At 49.4% G+C, this 25,285-nt stretch overlaps 1 protein-coding gene across 23 annotated transcripts in view; it reads left to right on the forward strand.

Moving 5' to 3' along the window:
* Shank2 (SH3 and multiple ankyrin repeat domains 2) overlaps positions 1-25,285 on the forward strand; it is a 441,204-nt gene that overhangs the window by 391,561 nt on the left and 24,358 nt on the right. For 15 of the 23 annotated variants that reach the window (XM_076914200.1, XM_076914168.1, XM_076914223.1 and 12 more), the window contains 4 exons: positions 19,480-19,615; positions 20,402-20,481; positions 20,676-20,697; positions 21,855-21,875. In XM_076914200.1, the coding sequence (XP_076770315.1) occupies positions 19,480-19,615; positions 20,402-20,481; positions 20,676-20,697; positions 21,855-21,875 (259 nt within the window). Of the gene's footprint in view, positions 1-19,479; positions 19,616-20,401; positions 20,483-20,675; positions 20,698-21,854; positions 21,876-25,285 lie in introns of all 23 variants that reach the window. The other 8 variants (XM_076914245.1, XM_076914257.1, XM_076914264.1 and 5 more) reach the window with 2 other exon arrangements.

Below are 25,285 nucleotides of genomic sequence, written 5' to 3' on the forward strand. Positions count from 1 at the left end.
TGCCTCCAGCAGGCAATGGGCTTGGCTGGATGATGGCTTGGACTGAGATCACTGGTTGGACAATCGGGACAGACCCTACTAGTGGCCTGTGCCTGGTACTAGAGGCATCTGTGTGACCCAGTAGTCATATGAACACCTGCAGAGTGTGAGCTGTTTCTATTCTACTCTACCCACATCCTTATAGCCCTGGACAGTCCCCTTGTCCTCTCATGGTTTACCTGAACCTAGCTGTCTGCTTGTGCTTGTCACACTCCCCAAACAACTTAGGATTCTCCAAAGCCTGTCTGTAGGCTAGCCTGAGCTCCTTGGATCTTCATCTTTCTCAAGAGTGCTTCCCTCAAAGACAGGGCCACACATCACATGTGGCTAGCTTCAATCTCAAAGTCAGCTAACAGACATGGATGGACCATGAGAAGAAGAATAGGTGGATGGGAGATGGAAGCAGGAAGGGATGGACAGACCAGTGATGAATGAATGGAGACAACAGTGGGGAGGAATGGCAGGCGATGGAGGAAGACTGAGTGTCTTGTGGGAGGCTCCCTTTGCTGTGAGTACCACCCCTTACTGTGAGGCCCATACCCACCCCTACACCCACTCACACCCGTATACCCTCCCCCAGTACCTGCCTTCTCTTAAGTCATTTCAGTGTGGACAGGGAGGCAGGAAGGACTTGGATGGCTCCTGGTTCAGTCCCAGGGGTGGTGACCTCAGTTAGTATTCTCTCCTGGAGCATTCAGTTCCAGCCCAAATCCTTCCCATCTGTCAAGCTGGTAGCCTGGCCACCTGGATGGACTATCCTCATTTCTGCTGGTCCAACATAGTTCTGCCTGCCCTCACAGAGACCATATCAGGGCTAGGACCCCAAGCATAGTAACAGCCCAAGTCCATATGTACATGTACACACACACACACTGCACATACACACACACACTGCACATTTGCACAGTGAACAACCAGCATGATATAACAGGGCAGCTCTACCTGGCAGTGACCAGAAGGACATGGCGCTCACACAGGATAGGGGCTATGCCTTGTGGGGCTAATATGCTTCTGAAAATACCTGTTACCACATAAACTTCCATCCAGCAATCCCTGATTCTCACAGATGGTGGAGGACCTGGACAGGTTACATTGCCCCTCTGGTAGGGCTGCAGCCCAGGTGCATGATGGTATGTCTGCCTGCCTGGCCAGCCTCAGTGCTGAGGTTAGGATTAGGGAGCTACGAGGTGGAAAGATAAATGGTGCAGCAGGCTGAGAGAGGGCACCAGCCTATCAGCACAAAACAAGTGACCAAATGAGCAAGCTGTGCCTAGATCTGTCATCCAGGGGGATTAGTTGGTCCTTAGTCAGAAAAGTAAATTCTCCAGAGAGACAGAAGGAAGAAGGCATGTGGGCACAAGACCCCAGCTCACAGGGTGTTTCAGCCCACATTCATGGTGGATCTTCCGTCCCCAGTCACACCTCTCTGGAAATGTGCTCCTAGGCATGCTCAAGGGTGTGTCTCCTGGGGGTTTGCAGATCCATCAGACTGACAATGGGAATGCACCTTAGACAATGCTCCAGTGTGCCCTTCATTGCTTCCACATTCCAGACAGGCCTGTGAGTACCATGCACACGCTCTTGAGCTCAGGAACAGGTATGTGTGTGAAGTCATGGGAGGAGCAGAAACAGATCTTCCTCCTTTCAAGGGAAGAGGTAGACATTTGCCACACTATGTGAGTCACCAGTTCTGCACAGTGAATTTCTTTTTTTATTATTTAATTTTTTGAGAATTTCATACATGAGTACTGACTGTATTTACATCATTCCTGCCCTTCCCTGTCCCCCTCTAACTACTCCTGTCCCCCACTCCCTCTCCCAACCTCTTCTTCTATAATGATAATTGTTTTATACACACACAACTATTGAGCCTATTCAGTGTTGCTCGTTTGTATATGTTTTTAGGGCTGACCATGAAGGATTAGACAACCTATCAAGGGCTTTTCTCTCCCTCACTAAAAATTGGTTGCCTGTAGCTCTTCATCTAGGAGTGGGGCCTTGTGAAATTTCCCTATCCACCTGATATGTCAACTGGTGTTTTGTTATGCAGGTCTTGTTTAGGTATCCACATGGTTGAGATTTCATGGTTACAGCATTCTCCGTTACATCTATAAGATGCTAACAGCAGGCATCCTAGTGTTCTCTCTCTCTCTCTCTCTCTCTCTCTCTCTCTCTCTCTCTCTCTCTCAAACACACACATGCACGCACATGTGCGAACACACACACACACACAATCTTTCTTCTCCCTCTTCTGAGATGTTCCCTAAGCCTTGATTATTCTTTGTGTAGTACAGGGGGGTGGGACCCAGAGCATCTTCCATGCTAGGCAAGTTCTGTGCAGGCAGAGGTCAGCGATCAGCCCTACTGCACAAGACTCACACTGCTCCACCACATGGATGATGTTATGGTCAGTGACAGTGTGAATCTGACAAGCAATGAGCTAGCAAGATTTCATGGGACTGTGTCATTAGGTACCCACAGGGTCCCTTCAGACCCTGGGACTGAAGCAGCAATTTTCCCCATTGTACATACAAGGGGTTGAAGGTAGCACCTAAGATGTGGATCATCCTTCTTGTGCCTGGAGAGTAGAGCAGAGGAAGTCCTGCAGCCTGGGGCGAGCACAAGGACAGACATGTATCATGGAGAAGCAGGACCACTGTGCCTGCCACTCCCCATCTACCTTTCCGGTGTGAGGATGCTGAGGATTTCAGAGAGAGGTGGGGATAATCCTAAACCCAAGACAGCAGCAGCCTCTGCACCTGATGAGGTTTGTTTACTGGAGAGAGTGGCCACAGCCCTCAGCAGCTGGTGTGCAGCTGTGACCTTGTGATTTGCAAGGAGCGAGCAGTTGGCTCACACCCGATGGTCAGGAGCTTGCCAAATGCACACTCTGCCATAAGGTCTTCACAGCCCTTAGAGAGGTCTGGTCAGCTCCAAGGCCCAAGACTTCAGACTGGTCCACTGTACAGATGATGGTCAGCCCACCAAGGGCTGTAAATGCACAGCAGCAGATGTGACCTGACTCTGGAGACAGCTGGGTTGGCTGCTGTGGACAGTTCATCTGTCCTCAGCTCATGTGGACTCTATGTTGAAGGGCTAGTCAGGTCCCTGTAGCAGTCCACCTGTTCGGCCATACCTGGGCCTTGAACCTGGCACTCAGTGGCCTTACTAAGTTGGGGCGATGGGAATGGCTCTGTTTTGGCCAGTGAAAGAACAAAGGGTGCTGTAGAGTGACATCACCCTGGCTGTACAACATCATCCCCACTAGACATGTTTCCACTCCTTTGGACTGAGATACCAGAGCTCACTGGGAGAAGAGACAAAGCCCCTCAGGGTCCTGATCCACACATAGCTCATCCCCAGCTAGGCAGCTCCACCATTGTCAGAGGTTATGGGAAGGCTTTAGCAAAGGAAGGGTGTAGACCAGTGAGACAGAGGGATAATTTAGGATGAGCTGAGCTTGGTGGGTCAGGCAGGCCTGGCATCCCAGCTACTCAAGAGACTTGGGCAAGAGGATTGTAAGTTCAAGGCTGGCCTAGACTCTAGAGTGAGGTCAAGGACAACCAAGGGAAATTAGTGAGACCTGATCTCAAAATCAAAAGTGAAAAAGAGGCATGCTAGGGTATAGCTCTTGTCTAACAGTGCAGGGCCCTGGGTTCCGTCCCCTCCAGTACTGCAGCAATAATAAAATGATGATGGTGGTGGTGGTGATAGTGATGGGAATAACGGCGGTGATTATAGCAGCAATAGAAACCAGGAACGAAGGCAGCTAAGGTTTGACAAGGCAGCCATTGCTCCGACACAGCCTGACAGCATGTGGGGAAAGCTGCTTAAAGGCATACCAGAGGGAGGTATTAGGTGAAGATGGATGGCCACGACTCCCAGCAGCACGTTTCTAGGGGCAACAATGGTTGCTAAGAGAGGAGCTGTTGCTCTGGGGGCATTTTGGACCCAAAGAAAAAGCCAAAATCCCTAGCTCTCTGATAAAAACTCCTGAGCCTGCCCCACCCCCATAGCAGTGAGCAGGGAAATGGGGGGCAGAGGAGGCTTCACTCTGCTCCTGCATTCTTTGTGCTCTCTACAGGGCTAAGGGACTAACACCCACTCTGGGTAGATGATGGAGCAGGCGGGAGGCAGTTTTTAGAGCACATTTGTGAGCAACCTATACCAGCCAGTCATTGGGCTGGGCGTGTCCAGGGCTGAGACTGGGAAAGCAGCCTGAGTGTCATGACCAGGCATGGAGGGTCTTGGAGACTTTAGTGGGATATGAGGGGTTGCGTGGAGACTCTCAGAGAGATTTCCGGTGAATAGAAGGAATAAGATCAGGTTTTAATAAACCAGAATGGTGTTAGCCTTTGCATATTCAACTGATTTCAAAACTCCTCAGTGGCTGGAGAGGGTAGCAACCCCCAGGCCACCAGGAAACTGCCCGGTTAGTGCCTTCTTGTACCTTTGGAATGCTGTCCTCTCTGCATCTTTGCAAGAATAAATGAGTCAGAGGGGAGAAAGTGTCTGTGAGAAATATGGTAAATCTAATGACTTAGAGCCATGCATCCAGACTGGCCTGCTGGAATCCGCTCAGACAGCAGAAAAGGCATCTTTAAGGAGGAGACTTGGAGTACAGAAACAGATGGTCCACACTTGACTCTGGATGCCACTACATGGACTAACAGTCCCTGGGAGCCAGATGCTGGGTCACTTCATAGGAGTATGTGGAGAGGGGACAGCCAAGTGGGCCAAGAGTAAGCTTTGCAGAATGAAGTCCCCAAGCAGAGAGTCTGGTGCCTAAAACCTGGGGGATGGTGGGAAGACAGAGCAGGAGCTCCAGCATCCCCACCTAGACCAGTGTGCCATGTCCTGCACAGTTGATCCTAGAATTCAGGCATGGAGAAATGGTAGAACCTGAAGAAACAATAGATGAACATACTGAAAATATTGGATCATGGGCTGAGCTTGCTCTGATGAGGGCACCTACTAAACAGCCCAGAAACTCAGGATGTGTGTTATGAACAGCACAGGAGGAGGGGTTAGCCTGTCTCGGTGGATGGTCTTATAGGGTTAGTCTCAGGTGGGAGGAATACAGGGACCAGCTGTGCTGCTGGCTTTTGCACACACTGTCAACATCTATATGCAGACCAGATGAAGGCTTTGCCAATACCCTGACCCTGGCCCAGGAAAGGCATTGCCATACCGATGGATCTGAGGTATCAGCATCCTAGACATGGCTGTGCACATGTCAACAGTATTCATTCACTCAGGGCTCCATCAGTATTTCACAACAACGCATATCAGGCAGGCGGCAAGAGCATGGAGAAACCGGACTGCCCGCTTCAGCTGTTTGTGAGAGCAGAGGGCTGAGATCACCACCAGATCCTCTAGTGGGGACCAGAGTGTAGCTGCCGTGCACAGACATTTCTCTAGGCAGCTGTGCCACTGACTCCAGGGCAAGGAAGGTGTGGCCAGCCTGCTGCCCTCATCCAAGGTGGGGAGGGGATGCACAAGGGCTCACACAGGGACAAGGACACTTGCTCCTTTCTCCCTTCTGTTCTTGCTCCTGTTTTGAGACAAGGTCTCACTGTGTTGCTCCACCTAGCCTGAAATTTGCTAAACAGACCATGTTGGCCACAAACTCACAGAGATCCACCTGCCTCTGTTTCCCAAGTCCTGATATTAAAGGCAGGTACCACGGTACCTCGTTTTTTGTTGTTTTTTAAAGACAGGGTCTTCTGTAGCACAGGTTGGCCTGAAATTGGCCACATGGCCAAGAATGACATTGAACTCCTAATCCTCCTGTCTCCACAAGTGCTGGGATGACAGGTGTGTTTCAGCGTGACTGGTTTATAAAGTTCCGGGGATCAAACCTAGGGCATTATGCATAGAGGGTATGCACAATAGGGTAGTGTACAGATTCACTACCGATTAAACTGTATTCCTACCCCACCCCCAGTCTCCTTTCTCCTTTTTAACAAAAAGATCTCCCAAAAGGAGGTATTTGATCCTAAAGTTGCCAAGGATGGGACTCAAGAGAGACTCAAGCAAGGCAAGAGAATCAGACATTCAAGGACGTTCTTGGGTACATAGAAAGCTTGAGGCCAGCCTGAGCTACATGAGACCTTGTCTAGAGAAAGAGAGAGGGGAGGGAGGAAGTGGGGAGAAGGAGAGGAACCCATCCCAGTTTTAACAGAAGGGTCCTGAGCCAGTAGACAGACACTGGATAGAAATTAAAACCGAGCACTCCGTGGTCGTGTTGAATAATCATGTGTGCATACTAGCTCGTGAATTGCGAGAAAACACCACGCTCCTGCAAGACTCGGGAACAGGGGAGGAGGTGGGAGCACGTGGAAACGCCCTCAACTGTCTCCACTGTGTTCCTAGCAGCCTAATGCTAGTCTGAAACAGAAGGCTTGTTTACAGAGGACAATGATTGCAAACTTATCTGATGCTTTAAAACAACAATAAAAACCCAATCTCTCTGAGTTTGTTATGAGGATGGAACCAGATCGTGAACTGGAAATAATAAACAAAACAAAACAAAAGACTACACAGTTACCCCCATGCTTCTCTTTGCAAGGTCCCCAGATGGGTCAGAGTTAAGAAGTACTCATATTCCCCTCTCCTTCTCTTCTTCTCTCTCTTAGTTTGTGTGTGTGTGTGTGTGTGTGTGTGTACAACTTGCAGGAGTTGGGTCTCTCCTTCTACCATGTGGGTCCTGGGCTCTGAACTCTGAACATCAGGCCAAGCAAGCAAACACCTTGATCCACTGAGCCATCTTGCCATCCCAGGAAGTTTCTCTAAAAACTGTTCCAAACAGGACTGGAGAAATGGCTCAGTGGTTAAGAGTAAGATCACTTCCTGCTCTTACAGAAGACCTGGATTCAGTTCCAAGCACATATATCGTATGGCTCACAACTGTCTCAAACTCCAGTTCCAGGGTATCTGGCCAGGTATTCTAGCTGTCATGGGCAACTGTACTCATGTGCACATACCTCTACAGACATACCTCTACAGACATTTTATTTTATAATTAGTTTTGCTTGGGGGGGAGGGAAGGCCAGGGAAATGGCTCAGTGGGCAAAGGCGCTTACTGCCAAAACTGACCTGCGTCCCAACCCTGGACTCTGTAGAAGGAGAACACCAACCTCTGCAGGCTGTCCCCTGACCTTCACACATGCAATTTTAAAGTCTGAACTTTAAAAAAAAAAAAAAAAAAAGAATGAAAACTGCAAAGCCCTAGATCTCCTCCCCACTTTTAATTGGTTATGACCTGTTGGTCATGTGACAGCCACCCCCCTCATTTCTGCTGGTTGGGATCTGTTATGTGACTGCTGACAAAGTGTGTGTTAGTAATGGGGCATCCTCTCTGCGCTATACATTCTGTAGGTTCTGAGCTATGTGGGCCAACAGTTGTCTACCATCACAGTACCACACAGATGGTCTCATCAGGCAGAAAGTCCACTGGGTTCCACCTGCTCTCCCCACATCCTAGAACCACTGATGGCTAGTGCTATCTCTGTGGTGTTCTGTAGTCTTGAACTTGGATCCAGGGTGCAGCCTTTTCACTAAGATTAAGATTTTTCACATAATTAAGATTTCCCTATTTTTTGTGGCTTGATGGCTCATTCCTTTTTCAGTTATTGAGTAATGTTTGTGTAGCGGTGCCACCAAGAATTTGCTCATCCACTAGCCTACCAAAGGATAAACATAATTGCTTCTGAGTCTTAGCAATTAAGTCTAACATTTCTAGAAATATTCATATTCACGTGTTTGTGTGGACCTGAGTTTCTAGCTTCCTTGGGTAAATACCAAGACAACGGGTGGCTGGGTTATACAATGAGAATATGTTCCATTATATAAGAAATTGCCAGGCTGGGGACTATGAGCCCCCACCCCTACCTGACAGGTCATGGCAGCATCTGGGAGAGGAAGGGAGAGTCAGTTTTCTTTAAGGATGTGACCCCTGGAAGGTGGGTCACACACCAGTGGACAGTGCCACACATAGGACAGTACAAATCGGACTTGTGGGTTATAAAAAAAAACAATTTTTTGTTTTTTAAAAAAAGAGGAGATAAAGTTGGGAGAGGGTGGAAAGGATAGAGTGAGGGGATGAGTCAGGCGAGTATGATCAAAATACACTGGGTAAAATCAATGAATTAATAAAACACAGAGGCTGGACCATGGACAGGATGTGGCTCCTCAGGGCACAGTGTTTGCATGAGGTTGTCTTAACGGGTCCATGACGGTGCCCCATCCTGTGAATCTACATCCTCTTAGTACCACATTGTTCAGGTTCCGCTGAGGAGAGTTTTTCTCATTTTTTTTGGTTTCTGGCTGGTGGTGCTGTTTGGGGAGAATATGTGTCCTAGTTACCTTTGTCAACTTGACACAGTCTAAAGTCATCTGAGAAAACAGCCTCGATTGATATAGAAGGGCCTTCACTATTGTGGGTGGTGCCATTCCCTAGGCTTATGGCCCTGGACTGTATAAGAAAGCCAGCTGAGCATGGGCCTGTGAGTGAGCAAGCTAGCAAGCAGCACCCTCCATAGTTCTTGCCTCCAGTTTCCTTCCCTGGGTTTCCCACAATGCTGGACTGTGACCTGGATGTCTAAGCCAAATAAACCCTTTCTTCCTCAAGTTGCTTTTAATTGAGGTGTTTTATAACAGTCATAGAAAGGAGATTAGAACAGTGAGGTCGTGAGGCCAAGCAGAAGATAGTGGACTACTGGTTGGTAGACCTTGAGAATAACTCTGCTTCCTGCCCTGCTTCCTAGTCTGCAGAGATGGAAGCCAGCGTGCACACCTAGCCCCTCCTGCCCTCGTGCCTTCCCTGCCAACATGAGCCATGATAAGCCCTTCCTTCCTCCCTTGACACACTTCTTGTTGGTGTTTGGCTACACATGCATGGAGCCGGCCTTTGACTACTTAGTAGCCCTGTGTCTGCCTTTGTTGGTGGTTACCTGAGCAGAGAGCACGCCCGCCTCTAATTTAGCTGTTTGCTTCCTTACTGTTGAAAGTTCTTTGGCTTTTTAAACACCAGCATTTATCTGATGTGTATTTTGCACAGACTTTCTTCTCCCATCTATGGCACTTTTATTCTTAACGGTGGATCTTTCTATGTGCAAACCTTCTGCTTGATGCAACCCACCATGCCCACAACTCCTTCCTAGATCCTGCTGTGGGTGCTGCATTTGGAGACTCAAGGTCACCTGGATTTTCTCTAGCATTATCTTCCACTAGTGGTATAGCATGGAGTGTTATATTTAGAACTGTGATCCATTTTGGGTTAATTTCTAAAGGTTTAAGGTCTGTGTCAGTGTTCATTCTCTGCACGTGGGTGTCTGATTGTTCAGCAGACTGTGGGAAAGCTTGCTCTTTCTCCACGGCCTTGCCAGTGAGCCTTTGTCAAAAGATCAGTTCACCAAACTATGGGGTCTATTCTGGGATATGTGTTATGTTCTGCTGACCTGTTATCAGTTCTCCCACTGGCACCCTGCTGTCCTGAGTTCAGCTGCTGGATAGTGCATCTCCAAGTCCAGACATCTTAGCTCCAGGCTTTGTCCTGCTCCTGTGTCCCATTTGCTAATTTGATCCGTAACCTCTCCGGGTAAATTTTAGGTCAGTTTCCCAGCATTCACTTACAATGGGTCAGGCTAAAAGTAACCCTGTTAGAAGCCTCTCCTGAGTTTGGGATGCCTATCTGGAAGCCAGGGTATTTGGTGTAAAAAGTATTAACAAAGACAAAGCCCAAAACAAACACACTCCAAAAGGGATGGGCTGGCGAGATGGCTCAGTGGCTAAAGGTGATTGCCACCAAACCTGATGACTCAAGTTCTGTCCCTAAGAGCCACAGCACAGAAGAGCACTGACTCCTACAAGCTGTCCTCTGACCTCTCCACAATGTCCACTGTGGCACACGCACTCACATAAACAGTCACAAAATAAATAAAGTTAATAAAGAGTTAAAAACACATTCCATTAAAAAAAAAAAAAAATGGGAGGGCCGGGCAGTGGTGGCACACACCTTTAATCCCAGGACTTGGGAGGCAGAAGCAGGCAAATTTCTGAGTTCAAGGCCAGCCTGGTCTACAGAGTGAATTCCAGGACAGCCAGGGCTACACAGAGAAACCTTGTCTCAAAAAACAAACAAAACAAAACAAAACAAAATGGGAGGGGTCGCTGTACAGGGAGACGACTATTAAACAAATCTGTGATTCGTGTGCTCGGCGAGATCAAAGAAGATGCCGCCTCCTTGAAGTAAGAACAAAACGCCCTTCTGAAAGGGAACATTCAGAGAACAAAATAAGAGTTCTAGAAAATTTTAAAAACATGATAGCAGATGTGAGTGTTTTGATGGATGGACTAGAAGATGACATCGGAGAGAACCTTTGAGAACAGAAGAAACGGTACAAGATGGAGGGGGGATGGAGAAGACGCAGCCCAGCCTTCCCTGAGCAAAGACACAGGCAGGAGACGATTAACAAATCATGGGAAAACTTTTCCACCTGAACACCTGGAGTTCTTTGATGAACGAGAGGTGAAAACAGTCATACTCCACACACCAGACACACCAGACACCCGTGAAGCTCAGGATGTGGACGGAAGGAACTCAGAGAATGTCACACAGGAGTAAAACAGCAGAGTGGGACTCGGGAGATGGCTTGGTCAGAGAAGCACTTGCATTGTTAGCACAGGAAGCTGAGTATAACCCTCGAAACCACCCCCAAAAAACATGGAATGAATGCTGGACATGGTGGAGCATGCCTTTAACTCCAACAGTCCTCAGGCAGAAGCAGGCAGATCTCAGTGAGTTTGAGACCAGCCAGGAACACAAAGTGAGACCATGTCTCTAAATAAATAAATAAGCTGAATAAGGTGGTGAATGATTGTAATCTCATGGATGAAAGGCAGAGCCAGGCTCACCCCTGGGGCTCACTGACCAGCCAGTCCAGCATGCTTGGTGAGTTCCAAGCCAATGAAAGATCCCAACCCCCCAAATTAAGTGATCATTCCTGGTGCATAACAGGAGTTGTCCCCTGGCCTCTATATGCATACACACACACACACACACACACACACACACACACACACGCCATATCTCTCCGTCCCTCTGTAGCAGGCTTCACATCTGGAATAAATGAAAGCCAGCCTTCAGCACCCTCCAGATCGCTTGTCATCTTTATTGATTCGTCTAGCTGTCCTGTCAGTTTGAAAAAGGGGTGTGTGATGGTTAATATTGTCAACTTGGGCTGGAATCACTCAGGAGCACTCTGGCGACATCTTTAAAGGATTATCTAGATTGAGTTACCAGGAGCAGGAAGCCCAACCTCTGTTTTCAGTGCCAGCCCCTGGGCTGGGGTCCTAGACTGAATAGAAAGCAGAAAGTGAGCTGAGTAGCAATGTTCATCTCCCTCTGCTTCCTAACAGCAGATGCAGTGTGACCAGCTGCCTCATGCTTCTGCAGCCAGGCCTTCCCTGCCGCGGTGGACTATAACCCTAAACCACAGCCAAGATAAATGCTTCCTCTCTTATGCTGCTTCTGTCAGGCTTCTGTCTCAGCTTTAGAGAAAAGGATTGGGGTTGGGGTGCGGGCAGGGGGAGTTGGCATTTCCTGCTCTGTCTGTGGGTTGCTGAGCTCTGTCTGTATTTATGCCAAAGTTTACACATGTTTACACATGTGTGGTCTTTGATATTCAACACATGTTTATCACTTCCTTGATAGCTTCCCTCTTTACTTCCCATAATGCTTTTTCTTTCGTTTTTAAATTTTATTTTATTTCATGTGTATGGTGTTTTGCATGTACGTCTGTACACACTGTGCATGCAGTGCCCATAGAGGCCAGAAGAGGGCATCAGATCCTCTGGAACTGAAGTTACAGATGGGTTAAATTACCGGTGCGGTATGGGAAACAACCCAGAGTCCTCTGTAGAGCAGCCAGTGCTTTTAACCCTCAGCCACCTCTCCAGGCCTATTAACAAAACTTAGAGGTAGAATCCATATAGTATAAGCCTTGATCCTATACCGTGTACAACCCACTGGATTTTAAATTTCAGTTGTGCAACCAATTAGCACAATAAGATTGTAGAACACGATGTTGCCCAAAGAAGCAATCTCACACCTATGATCCTCCTGCCCACCAGGAACCTCTGTGCACAGGCTTCATGTGCACTCAGCTGCCTTTACTATTCCTGGGCATATACCTTGGTGGAGAGTTCCTGGGTCGTGTAGTGGTCTATTTGACAGGTTCTGAACAGAGCACCATGCTGCTGCTTGGAGAAGGCTGGCTTGTGGATACTGATGGAGCCTCCACCCTTACACTGACTTTCCCACTACCCCTTAGTAGCTTCACACTGAAGATACATGGACTGTCTAGAGAGATGGCTCCGTATTTAAAAGCACCTGCTGCTCTTCCAGAGGATCTAAGTTGGGTTTCCAGCATCCTTGTCAGGCAGCACACAACTATGTTCCGCCAAGTCCAGGAGATGTGGCACCCTCTTCTGGAATTTGTAGTCAATGCATGTACATTGGGCTTCAGATCCTACTCCCAATCCCTGCAATATACACACAATTAAAAAATAAAATAAGCCCTTTTTAAAAGAAACTCTGTGAATAGCATTTTAGATCTTTCTTTTTAATCCATTTTTATATCTCTGGTATTTTATGTTGTTGTTGTTTGTTTGTTTGTTTGTTTGTTTTTGAGACAGGCCTGGGACTTCTGTGTGCTGAGATTAAGGGTGTATGCTGCCTTGTCTGGCTAGGCCTGCTTGTTAATTGGAGTTTTCTCCTGCTAACATTTAAGTCATTCCTGACATTTAGTCTGGATCTGTGGCTTTGCTTTCTGTTTCTCTGCTCCTTTCATCTCGTCTCCCCTTTCTTCCGTATTGTGGCTTATCTGTTCTTGGACTCTGTTTCAGTTTGCCAACGGGCTTTAGCTGTCCCTCTCCGCATTCTACATGGCTCAGGTCATGGGCACACCTGAGTGGTCAGGGTAGACTTGGAGTTGGTAGTACAGATGTGACACAAACTTTTTATATTTTGTATTCCATTCTTTTGTGTCCCTACGTCTAAATCTGCACAATCCTAGACAGCCCCCCACTACTGTTAGTTTTGCCTCAGGGGACACACAGTTGTGTGGACAGCAGAAGAGTCCGTTCCTCAGCCAACCTTCATTCTCTAACTAATGCCTTCAAAGTCCTTCGAGTTTTGGAAACATTGTCCCCTGACTTCTGGCCTGCAGGACTTCTGACATGAAGTCCTTTGAAGCTTCCCTCTTCTCTGGCTTAAGGTATCCATTGCCTTCCACTTCCAGGGTCTGGCTGTGTAATGTGCCTATTTCTTGAATCTGTGGCTTTATATCCTTCACCAAACCGTGTGTGAGTGTGTGTGAGTGTGTGTGAGTGTGTGTGTGTGAGTGTGTGTGAGTGTGTGTGTGTGAGTGTGTGTGAGTATGTGTGTGTGTGAGTGTGTGTGAGTGTGTGTGAGTGAGTGTGTGAGTGTGTGTGAGTATGTATGTGTGTGTGAGTGTGTGTGAGTGTGTGTGAGTATGTGTGAGTGTGTGTGTGTGTGAGTGTGTGTGTGAGTGTGTGTGTGTGTGAGTGTGTGAGTGTGTGTGTGTGTGTGTGTGTGTGTGTGTGTGTTTTAGCGTCTTTCTCATCTCTGATTCTAGTCTCCTCTCTTTCCAAACCCTACATTACCTTTCCATTAAGCATTGGCTGATTCCCTGTGCATTCTTAAGTCTCTGCTCATTTTTTAAACTCTGTCTTTTTCTGACTCACTGCTTTATCATCTCTACTCTGCTGCCAAGCCCACCCAGGGTAGCACTGTAAGAACTGTGTTGACACCCCTGTGTGACACTTCCAATGCCAGGTCATCTGTGTTTCTCAAGTGGGTTTGAATTGTTCCCTGAATGTTATGACAGTTGGGGTGTGGCACCTTTGGACTTTGTTACAGTTCCAGGATGAAGATTCATTTTCTGTGGAGCTGACTGCCAGCTTGATTAGACTCCGAGGTCCCACTCTGTGTGGCTTGTAGCAGCCGAAGCTCACAATTCCATCCCAGTTCTTTCTGTCCTTTTGGCAGTTTGCTCTGAGGTTCTGTCGCACATACATTTCACACAGTCAGCCCAAGATCAGAGGACAGGCAGCTGCCCCTTCTCTCCTTCCTGCTGGGACTCTGTCTTGTTTTAGCACCCATAGCCACCCTGAGCTCTGCCCTATAGTTTCCTAAGCTGGTGTGGCTGCAGTTTTCTATCAGGGCTGCAGGTGACCCACAGAGGGCACTGTCTCAGCTCCTTATCCAAAGCCCACCTGCCTCTGTTTGTACTCTAACACTGCCTTCTCTGCTTTCATTCTGGTTTGAGTAGGGATTGTGGCTGTCTAGTCCTCATAGCTGTTATCTGAAGAAGAGTTAGAATAAGGGACTTACTTTACCATACCCTCCATCTTTGGGTTTTATACCCAGCTAAACTACTGATTACATTTGAGGGTCATAGGCCATTGTATCAAAAATAATCTCAAAATAGCTGTTAGGAAACTCTACTGTCCTTTCATCCCCCCCACAAAAAAAGACATTTTAAACCAAAAAAAAAAAAAAAAAAAATTCACACAACAAAAGTCTGAGATTCAAGTCATCCAACATAAGTATCAGAGGACACCCAGGGATGGTGGCATGGGGACTTCAGACTAGCCTGGAAAACAGTCTTGACTATACAGTGCCAATCAGAAGCCCTCAGGAAAAGCCAGAAGTAGTAGCACATACTTGAAATTCCAGCACATAAGAAGCAGAGGCAAGAGGGTCACCCATAGTTCAAGTTTAGCCCAAGCTGTATAGTGAGTTCCAGGCCAGCCAGGGCTACATAGTGAGACCCAATGTCAAAAACAAACCAAGAAAATCCCAGGTGACAGTTATTCAGGACAAAGTTAAAACCTCATGGATCTGAATAAAGACAGTGAAAAGAGAGTCTCAGAATTAGGAAAGTGTTTGGTTTTGAATTTCTGTTAAGTATACAGAAAATTAAACCGATAAAAAAACAACAACAAAATTATTCTGCTCTGGGGAGGAAAACCATACATGAGATGATAAAGTAACCAAATCAGAGTATATGGTTTAAGTATGGGAGGATTATTGCACAGCGGAGAAGAACAGTGAATGTTGGTCTAGTTAAATGTGATGTAAATGTATCCCGAGAGTCAGAGCTGAAAGCACAGCAGGAGGGCTGAAGGAAAGGAGGTTCCTGCTGTGGAACTCCAGTCATCCTTTCCATAGTGGCTCTTCCACAGATGAGAGCTCGAAGTATAGTTCACAATAGACAGTCAAGAGAGTCGATGACATGGACAGAATTGGTTAAAGGTCTTGGGTGAGAACAGGCACTAAGCAGGAAGCTTCCTCTGTCCGCTTTTCCCCACAAAACTCCAACATTTAAGGAACACCCAGATTGAAGACCCAAATTCATTATGAAGGACCATATAGGATCACAAAACAACGAAATCCCATTTAGCCTGGTTTATCCACAACCCATAGGTTCATGGCTGTGTGTAAGGATATTTGGAAAGGCCCAATGCTTCCTTAAGGGTAACTGGATCAGCTTTTAAAAAACAAGACTTTAAAAAACAACACTTCCTGCCAATCAGGAAGTGTTGGAGTCCCCTATGGTTGCAGCGAGGGAGAAGAGGAAGGATAAAGACCACAGCAGTGGGGCACCAGGTCAGCGTGCCCCCATTGTGGGCACTGCTATGTCAGCTATTTTTCATGGTAACATGTCATAATCAAAAGCAAGCTGTGGGGGAGTTTATTCCGCTTACTGTACCCAAGAGTTAAGAGGCCATCATGGCGGAAAACATGGCCGCCAGCAGCTGGCATAGTGGCAGGAATGAAAGCTAAGAGCTTACATCCTTAACAGCAAGCACAAAGCGGGCAGCAAACAGGAAGTGGCATGAGGGCTGCTAGTCTCAAAGCTCAGTCCCAGCGACATGCTTCCTTTAGCAAGGCCTCACCACTTAATCCTTCCCAGGTTGTAACACCAACTCAGGACCAAGTGTTCAAATACTCAAGTCTCTGAAGGACATTTCTCACTCAAACCACAACATTTCACTCCCTAGCCCCAATATCATGGCCATACCATAATACAAAATGCATTTATATAATCCAGCTTCACAAACTCAACACTGTTTTAAAAGTCTGAAACCTCTTCTGAGACTCAAAGTGATCTCTTAACTGCAACCCCCTGTAAAATCAAAAAGGCAAATTACATACTTCCAACATGTACTGGCCCAGAATATACATTACCATTCCGAAGGGAGAAATGGGGCATTGTGGGGAAACACATGCCAAGGCAAGATGGAAGCCCAGCAGGACAAACAGCAAAACCCATAGCTCCAATGTCAGGTGTCCCCACAGCTGGAAAAGCCAGCCTTTCTGTCTGGGAGATGGGCTGTGTGTCATCTTCCCCTGCAAGGAGAGGTCGGGGGTGTGGGGCAGGCTCTGGGACTCTGCAGCACAGCCAGGGATGGGGACTCTGTACATGGCACATCCAACAGTGTGGAGAATGACAGCAGCGTGGACACACCTGCCCTGTTTCTACCGGAAGGCTCTCTTGTCCCCAGTGTGGGAAAGGGAAGAGACACAGTGCCCTGAAGCCTCGGGGAGAACAGAGTCCAATGGCAGTAAAGGAAGGAACCTGGAAAGACAGCTCCTAGGAAAGAGACTCTCCTCAGAGGTCCACATTCCAGTGTCCCTAGAATGCCCCAGTGAAGTAACACTGTTTTCTGGGCATGGCATATTCTTGCTCTCTGGACCTGTGGGCAGCTGTGATTACCTGAACAAGACTGGAACCATTCCCTTTCTGTCATTCCCTTTCTGTCATGGGAGAGGAGAGGGGTTCATGGCCCATCTTCAAGAATGTATAGACCTTTAAGGATTACTAGAGAGAGAAGACCACAAGGCCACGCCCCCTATGGCTGTTTATGGACAGTTAATGGTTATCAGGATGTCTAGTCACTTAACCAGTGCCAAGGTTTCAGCTGGCCCTAAGTTGCCCAAGCACTCATAACACCATTGCAAAGCAGGAAGGTGAAGCTGCAGGACCAGCCCACAAGGCCTGTTCCTTCTCTAGATAGCATTTCCCAGTGTCCCCTTCTCTCTCTGTTCCCTCCATAGCAGCACTGGCCTTTGCAGGCTGTATCAGAGCTACTCTGTCACCTCTGCAGGACTTGGTGTCTGTAGCTCCTTCCCTACCTCCTAGCTTCCCTTCAGCCATCACGAGTCTCTCCCAGGGAAGCTGCTGGCAGAGATGCTGCCTTCTCCACCTAGGCCTGTGTGTAACTGAGAGGAGGCAGGCAGAACACTGACTCTTAAGGGCCTCAAATGAAGGGTGTTAGGTAACCCAACTCCAGGCTGAGCGGCACAGCATGGCTGGTCACTGGTTTCTGTCCAAGGCTGTTCAGTTTCTGTTCTGTAATAAAGTGCACAGTGGGGGGAGGCAGGGTTATTTTCTTCTTGCTTTGGGGGCTAGGACACTGAGAGGAAGGCATTGGCTATCCTAGCTTGCAGACTGTTGTGTCCCTGATGGTCCCTCAGAGGGGAACAGACCCTAATACCCTTTGTAGGAAGCAGCCATCAATTTATGAGTCATCCTTGATGGAACCCCTGGACTGAATAAAACGGAGCGTGGAAGCTGAACACCAACGTTCCCCCCACCCCCCTTCTCTGTGTGTGTGTGTGTGTGCGTGCACGCCCCCCCCACCCCCCATGGATACAATGTAACCAGCAGCCTCATTCATCTCTCTCTGCTTCCTGATTGTGTTCCTGATTGTGGATACACTGTAACCACGTAACCAGCTGCCTCGCACTCCTGCAGCCAAGTATTGCCAAGTTTTATGCACCATGATGGACTGTGCCCTCAGTAATTGGGAGCCAAATAAGCCCTCTCCTTAAGCTGCCGGAGTCAGGTGTTTGTCACAGCAATGAGACAAGGACATAATATAAGTCCTAAAGGCCCCAGTCACCTCTAGGGTAATGTCTGTGCCATGATGTCTGTGCTGTGACAGTTGTGACTGCTGGGCTGGCAAGCTTACTGAACCCCTGAACAGCCAGTGAAGCCATCATCCACTCCTGTAGCCTCAGGCCAGCTCAGCTGCTTTGGGAGACTCGGTATTTAGTTTCTGTGCCTTGACATCATGTGTCTAATGACAACTGTGTGTCACCAGAGCTATGTGCTTCAGGCTCCAGCTGTTTAGTGCCCTGTCTTCTGACTTTTCCCAACTTTGGCCCAAAGTGGGTGGAGAGCTCTCAGTACCCACATCAGCTCTCCCATCCATGTCTATCCTGTAAGCACACACTTGGGGTTCAGTGGACCCCATGGGAAGACAGTCAGCTGCCTGCAAGCTGCACCCTCTCAGTGTATCTCCTTCAGCTCAAGAAGGGCTGGCAGCAGTCCCTTTCATAACTTACCCATTTACAGAGTGTGGGCACAGGTCAAGGCTTGGTGTCAATCGTGGCTATGATCAAAAGGATGAACCCTAAAAGCCCAGCCCAGGGCTAGATTCAGAATTGATTGCATAGATATCCCATGAATGATACTCTGACAGCAGAAATATGGCAGAGGTCCATTCTGTCCCCTTCCAGAACTCCAATAACAGAGCTCAGGGTCTTGCCTGGGGCTTCTACACACCCACCCATGTCACTGTGTAGAGATGGGGCCCCTGGTGATCTTGATTGGAGGACACAGTGCTGGGATGGGCATGAACCTGCCCATCCTCAAGACTCTGGCTTTGGGGACAAGGCCTGGAGGTTTCTGCTCAAGGAGGTCCAAGAGCTCTTGGCAAAGAGTCGAGGTGATGCCCCGCCTCTGCTCAATTCTGTGTCTGCTTCTTCCTTGGAGATGGGAAGAGAGCACCTGATTCTGAAAAACCAGGTTTTCTGAACCTGGGGTTGTGCGCACAGCAGCAGTGTTGGGATCGAAGCGTGTATCACCACAATCCCAGGAGCACTGGGACAGTTTTCCCTCTTCCTGCAGTGCCAGGGCAGAAGCCTCATCTTTCTTAACACCTTGGAAAGTCAAGCTTCTCTGCCTCTGTGTGGAATAAAAGAGAAAGCCTAGAGGCAGTGAGCCAAAGCATAGGAGAAGCAACGAGGGGCCAGGTTTCCACCTCACTGTAAAAGGGGAGAGCTGCTCCTGCATCCAGTCCTGGGAGTCTCCTGGGAAACTCCTGAGAATTCTGTTAGGTGGGACCCATGGGTCCTGGCAGAGGTTACTGGATGAGGCATCTCACCCCTCACAGTGTGGCAGCCCCTGCTGCAGCGGCACACATGCTGACCTCCCCAAAGCAAATCTTCATCCATAGAGACCAAAGTCCCCCCTGGTCTCCTGTAGGGTGGCAGCAGCATGTACCTCATTACCTCTGCCTCCTCTCACATGTTACTGACCTGCCATGCCTCTCTCCCTGCAGGTTAACAATGAAAATGTCGTCAAGGTGGGCCACAGGCAGGTGGTGAACATGATCCGCCAGGGAGGGAATCACCTCGTCCTTAAGGTCGTCACGGTGACCAGGAATCTAGACCCTGATGATACGGCCAGAAAGAAAGGTGTGTGTCCCTCAAGTTACTCTGCAAGAGGGGGGGTGGGGGTGTGGATGCCATGGGAGGAGAACAGGATTCTTTTCAGCTGAGAGCCAAGGCAACAGTGTATCGCTTACATTTGTGTCCAAGGCCATGACACTGAGCTTGAGTCACCATTCTGCTAAGGGAGGCCAGAGCTGGGCCAGTGAACAGGTACCAAGTACAGAACAGATGCCCCTGCCCTATTGGTAGGGCAGATGTGGGGGATAAAGCTTCTAGCCAGCTGTCCCAAAAGCAGCTCTGTCAAGGGACCAGGGACAGCTAGGAGAGGGTGTTGAGATGCCTGTAGCAAGGGCCACTCAGTAGCAGGGCTGTCCAGAAGAAAGGGCTGGAAAGAGCTGAGACCAGTGAGAGGGTACAGAGATGACATTTCCTGGACACCAACAGGGCTCTTTCCACAACTCCAGTGAAGCAAGCCTGTGTCCCTGCCCTGACAATCTGGCAGGTAGTAGCTAAGCCACCTATTTCACCACCATGTCACAGTCAGATTCACACAGACAGAACTGAGTCTGAGGTCCCCTCCCAGCCCAGAGCACCTGAGAACCTGAGAACCCAGAGCTGCTGCCCATCATGGCAGCCCAACTGTGACAACCCGACCCCTAACCACCCATCAGCTTCGCCCACAAAACGCAGATTGGAAAGCCTCTGCCTCTCGGAGTCTTCCTATGCCAAAAGTTAAGGGTATGGGATGGGGTACAGGATGGGGTGGGGGGCTTGTGGTAATTCTCATGCCTGCTCTGCCTATCCATCAAGCTCCCCCACCTCCAAAGCGGGCTCCAACCACGGCACTCACCCTGCGTTCCAAGTCCATGACAGCGGAGTTGGAGGAACTCGGTAAGGCTACCTCGCCCTGCTGCCCTCAGCCAATGCATGGCCTCCTGCTAGCTGGCTTGTCCGTGCCCTGCCCCTGCACGCCCTACAGCTCCATGCTTGGCTTGGCATCTCTAGTGGAGACCAAGGTGGGGTCTACAGGAATGGGGCTGTTTCACTTTCTGCTTATCTAACATTGTTTTGTTTTGACTTTTTGGGCCTCTCACTAGTGGACAAAGGTAAGCAGCCCCGCTGGCCCCGCAGCAGCATCCCTGCTGCCTCGGGCACCCTCACTGACCCCACCTCAGCCTGGCCTCTAGCTTGCTCCAACCACCAAAGGCCCTGCCCTCATGGACTCTTCAGAGAATCTCAGCACACACCGCACTCTAAAAGATCCTCATTAAATAGACCTGGCCATTTGTCCCTTTGGAGGTAGATGCTTCAGGGGGATCGTCAGCCATTGGAACCATTAAGAAAGGGGATGACTTTGATGCGACTAAGAGCCACGTCCTTTGTGTCACCCAGGTGCCACCAGGTAGCCAGGGGACTTCTGCAAAGACAGTGACTCTGAGCCAGAGATTGTGAGAGGAAACACTGGCCCCATGAACGTCTGTTGAGGGTGGGCTCCTGGGCACAGAAGCAACCGCTCAGATGTAAAGCTAGAGCTCTTAGTGGTGTCCTGCCAGGATGTCACTAACAACCAACAGTATTGTGTGGGAAACCCACATGTCCCCACCAGCATGGAGCAGCCCCTGGCTCCTTGCTCATGTCAAACATTGTCCTTTCTTGCTGGTTTCTGGGAATCTGAAGCTTGCCTCAAATTGTCAGACTTCTAGAAGAGGGTACCCTGATACAGGAACGCTTCTCTACCCAGAAACTGAAGTACCTTTCCTTCCAGCCATGCCCCTGACCCTATCATATCCCTTCAAACATTCCACTGGGAACATTCTAATTGTGTTCCCATAACTATGTTTGCCCTACTTATGATGGGCCAAGGCCAGCCTGCCCTACTGAAGGGCTGCTACCATGTGTCCTAGGAGTTCATTAACCAGGGCCTGTCTTCAGCTCTTGGGGCCTCCAGCTCTCAGGGCCTCCAGTTCCTTTTTAAGGCAGCCCTGCCCTCCTGTTCCACCTGTGGAGTGCTGGTGAGATGCAGGGAGCAAAGTAAGAAAGCAAGCCTCATCACCACCACAAAGAAGGCAGAGCAAGAACAAAAGAGAAACCAAGGACAAGTTGTGGGGCCACTCTGGACCCCTGCCTCTCAGTCCCAGTGGTCTCAGTGCTGTTCCCCCTGTCTGTCTCCCATGACCTCTGAGTTGAGTAAGACCCTGGGTTCGGGCCACTATGGGAGGGTGCCACCGTGGGTGGCTCACACACTTCCCTTTCTGTTTGCAAGCCTCAGTCCGGAAGAAGAAGGGTAAGGGAAGCGTCTGTCCCCATACTCTTGCCCAGTAGAAGAGAAACCCCCTCGTGACCATCGTGTAAAAGTCCAGAGTGTGCTGTGAGCCTTGTGTCGTCTTCCCTATCTGGGTAATCATACCCAAGAGCCCCACCCTGGGATGTACCCTGTTCTGGTCTGTCTAGTCTGCTTGGCTTCCGTCTGTGACCCCTTGACCTATTTGTAAGTCCCCCAGTCTGTGTCCACATCAACACACTGACAAAGCGGCCAGAATCCTGGATGACTCCTGCTGTGCCTGCCTGGCTGCAGGTGCGCTCACTCTTCTGTGGGGCTGGTCAGAGACATGCATGTGTACTGCCCGGCCACTGAACAGACTGGCATACAGGCAAGGGGATCCCAGGCTCTGTTCCTCTTCAGCTCCCCTCACACTGGGGAGGAGGGAACAGTGTGGGCCTTTTGGCTGTCTGTCACCAGGCTCTCATGAGAGGGGAGAGGGCATGACACAAGTCTCATGAGTAACCAGGCAGAGCCCTGCCTTCCTCAAAAGCACCCCATTACAGATGTATACCCCTGACTGCTCATGGCTTCCCAACACTGAGCCAAACACAACCTGTGACCCGTAAGTACAATCCTAAAACATCATTCCCCAAGGCTGAGATGATCCCTAATTAGGCTGGGGAGGTCCCTAATGATTGCTGAGGTCTGGCGTGGACCTAGCATCCTAGATGCTGACACGGGGATCAGGAATGCCTGAGTCCAGCAGATCAGCCTCAGGGCAGAGCCGGTACCCTTGGAGCTGTCAGCATGGACAACTCAAGACTAGCAACCATCTTTACAGCAACCCATGCCTTTACCACTGGGCAGCACAGGTCACTCCAGCATGCCCTCTAGGGTCTTCCCCATGCCTAGGGTATGGCTGATATCCAGCCAAAACCTGCCCTTTTTCCAGGAGTCCTATATTTATATTACTATATGAGCACCCCACCCCTATCAAAAGCCAAATCCAACTCTAGCCTGTCAGATGAGGCATGCCACTGCTGTGGGCTCCCAAGGTTCAGGGTGCCCCACCAGAGCTGGTAAAGAAAGGCTGATTGTCAAGAAGATGGGATCTGGGAAGTCAAGTCTCTGTCCGAGGGCTCCTCCCACTGAAATGCTGCAATAGCTGGAGACGAATATTTTTTTTTTTTTTTTTTTTTTTTTAGCCAGCATGAGGTGAATCCACTCAGAGATAGATGAGTCTCGGACAGTGGAAAATGCCTTCCATGTGAGCAGCAGAAAAAAACAGTTGAGAAGAAATGCCCCAATCTGGGGCTACAGCAGGGGGTAGGTGTGGGCATGGAGGCAGATGCCAAAGGAACCAGTGGTCACAGCCAAGGAGAAGGGACTGGGGGTACCCTGTTCCCATGGCCTTGTCCCTCACCTTATCTTGCAGAGCCCCATGGTACCTTGGTACGTTCACTCACTTGGCACACTAGCTCCTGCCATGCATGGCTTGGGGCAGTGTGAGCACATGGTGGCTGAGTGTGGCTGTCGGGGCTCTCTGGGAGGGCTGCCTACCTGGAAGAGAGTACACTCCAGGGAGGCAGTCTAGAATGAAAAAAGGACTTGCTCTTCCCAGCTGCCCTGAGCTGAAGAGTAGCCCTGCCCCCGCAAATATTTGTTTACCCAGAGACCATGAACTAAACCACTTTTAGAAATAAGGTCTTTACTGATGCAGCCAAGACAAGGTCACAACAGGATAGATGTACCCTAAAGGAACCATTGACTGGTGTCCTTATGAGAAGAGGAGGAAGGTTAGGGAATGGTAGAGACTATTGGGACCTCCAGAAGCAGGGCTATCCCCAGCTGCCTACAGATAGAACCTGGCCTTGCTAACTCTAATCACAGAGGACCAGCCCCCAGAACAAAGCTATTGTTCTTTTGAGCTACTGTTTATGGTTCCGGGAGATTGCTGAAAGTTAGCAGCCTCATCTAGGTGTGGTGTTGTGTGCCTGTAAGCCCAGCACTATGGACAAGGGAGGCAGAAAGACCACGAGTTTGAGACCAGCCTGAGCTACATGAGATCTTTCTCAAATCAAATGAGGAGGCCTTAACCTTGGATCCACCCTACCAGCCACATGGGCTTAGAGATGTAGGGCTTTTTGCCCTAGTGCCCCATGGTGAGAAAAATCACCATGGACAACTACCACACATATACCAGCCCAGGGCAGCTGAAGTGAGAATAGAGACAGAGGCAGCCAGGCAGAGTGAGCGGTGAAATGGGTTGTGTGATCACGACTTCCAACCTTGCTGGTCACCCCTGGAAAAGCACACAGGCCTTCCCAGGCACAAGCCTGGGAGTCTACAGGTCCCCGGGGCCCAGGCTGCATAGCCATACCTCACTGCCTGGGAGAGCAGACAGGAGGCAGCCCTCTGGTAGCTCAGATGACAATGTGATATCTTGGCTTTTTCTCCTGGTAGCAGAGTAGCAGAGGAAGCCTGCACTGTGCTTCCTCACCCTGAGATGGGTGTAGTAGCACTGTCCTGCAGTGGGAGTGGGCTGGTGTCTCTAAGACACCAAGGGGAAAGCATGGTGGCTGAGGACAGATAAATTTCCAGCTATCTCAGATGCCATGAGCACCCAGGAATCTTGTGGCTGGCTTTGTGGATGCTTCTAGAACACTTGATCTTGCTCTCTCACAGAGATCCAATGTAGTACGTGAGAGATGGCTGGGGTCCTGCTCTGACTAAGGCTTGAGTGCTGGCCTCTGGCTGCATTATCACCCCGTGTGTGGCCAAGTGACAGAGTACCTCAGCAGGGCTTCCGCTCACTCCCTGGGGAATTGGAGGTGCCTGGAAGACTCCCTTAGGACTGTACCCTGGGCTGCAATGCTGGGCCGGTTCCAACTCTTCTTTGCTTTAGCCATTGGGGTTGTTTCTCTTCCCCCAACATTTGTGACTTCTTCTCACAGAACCATGACACCTGGTGGACTGTCACATGCAAAGCAACAGGTGCCTCAAGTTGACTGCACACACCTTCCAGTGCTTCCTTCTGCAACGTCTGGAGCTGCCTAGGGCCCAGGCAAACCCACAGGCTGGGAGAAGCAGTGATGGGCAGGGCAGGCTAAGAAAAGTGGCTTTAAGCCACCTCAGGGAGCCTGACAAACCTGCCACCCTCCCCCCTCTGGTTCCTAGAAGTCTACAATTCATAGCCCATGGGCAACACATCTGCCTTGTGAGAGGCCATAAGCTTGCATAGACACTCAGAGCTCAGCTCATGGCTGGGCTGTTTTGTGACTCAGAACTGCTTTCATGTGTGTCTGTGAGGGTATACCCAGTCGCAAGACCTTATGTTATCTCTGGAAGGGCCTGGTCTCCTCAGCAATCTATACAGCTTCAGACCTAGGCCTTTGTAAATTTAAACCTCATCCTCAGAAGCCAGCCATACA

Source organism: Arvicanthis niloticus, chromosome 1 (genome assembly GCF_011762505.2).
Source record: "Arvicanthis niloticus isolate mArvNil1 chromosome 1, mArvNil1.pat.X, whole genome shotgun sequence".
In the NCBI taxonomy this organism is placed as follows: domain Eukaryota; kingdom Metazoa; phylum Chordata; class Mammalia; order Rodentia; family Muridae; genus Arvicanthis; species Arvicanthis niloticus.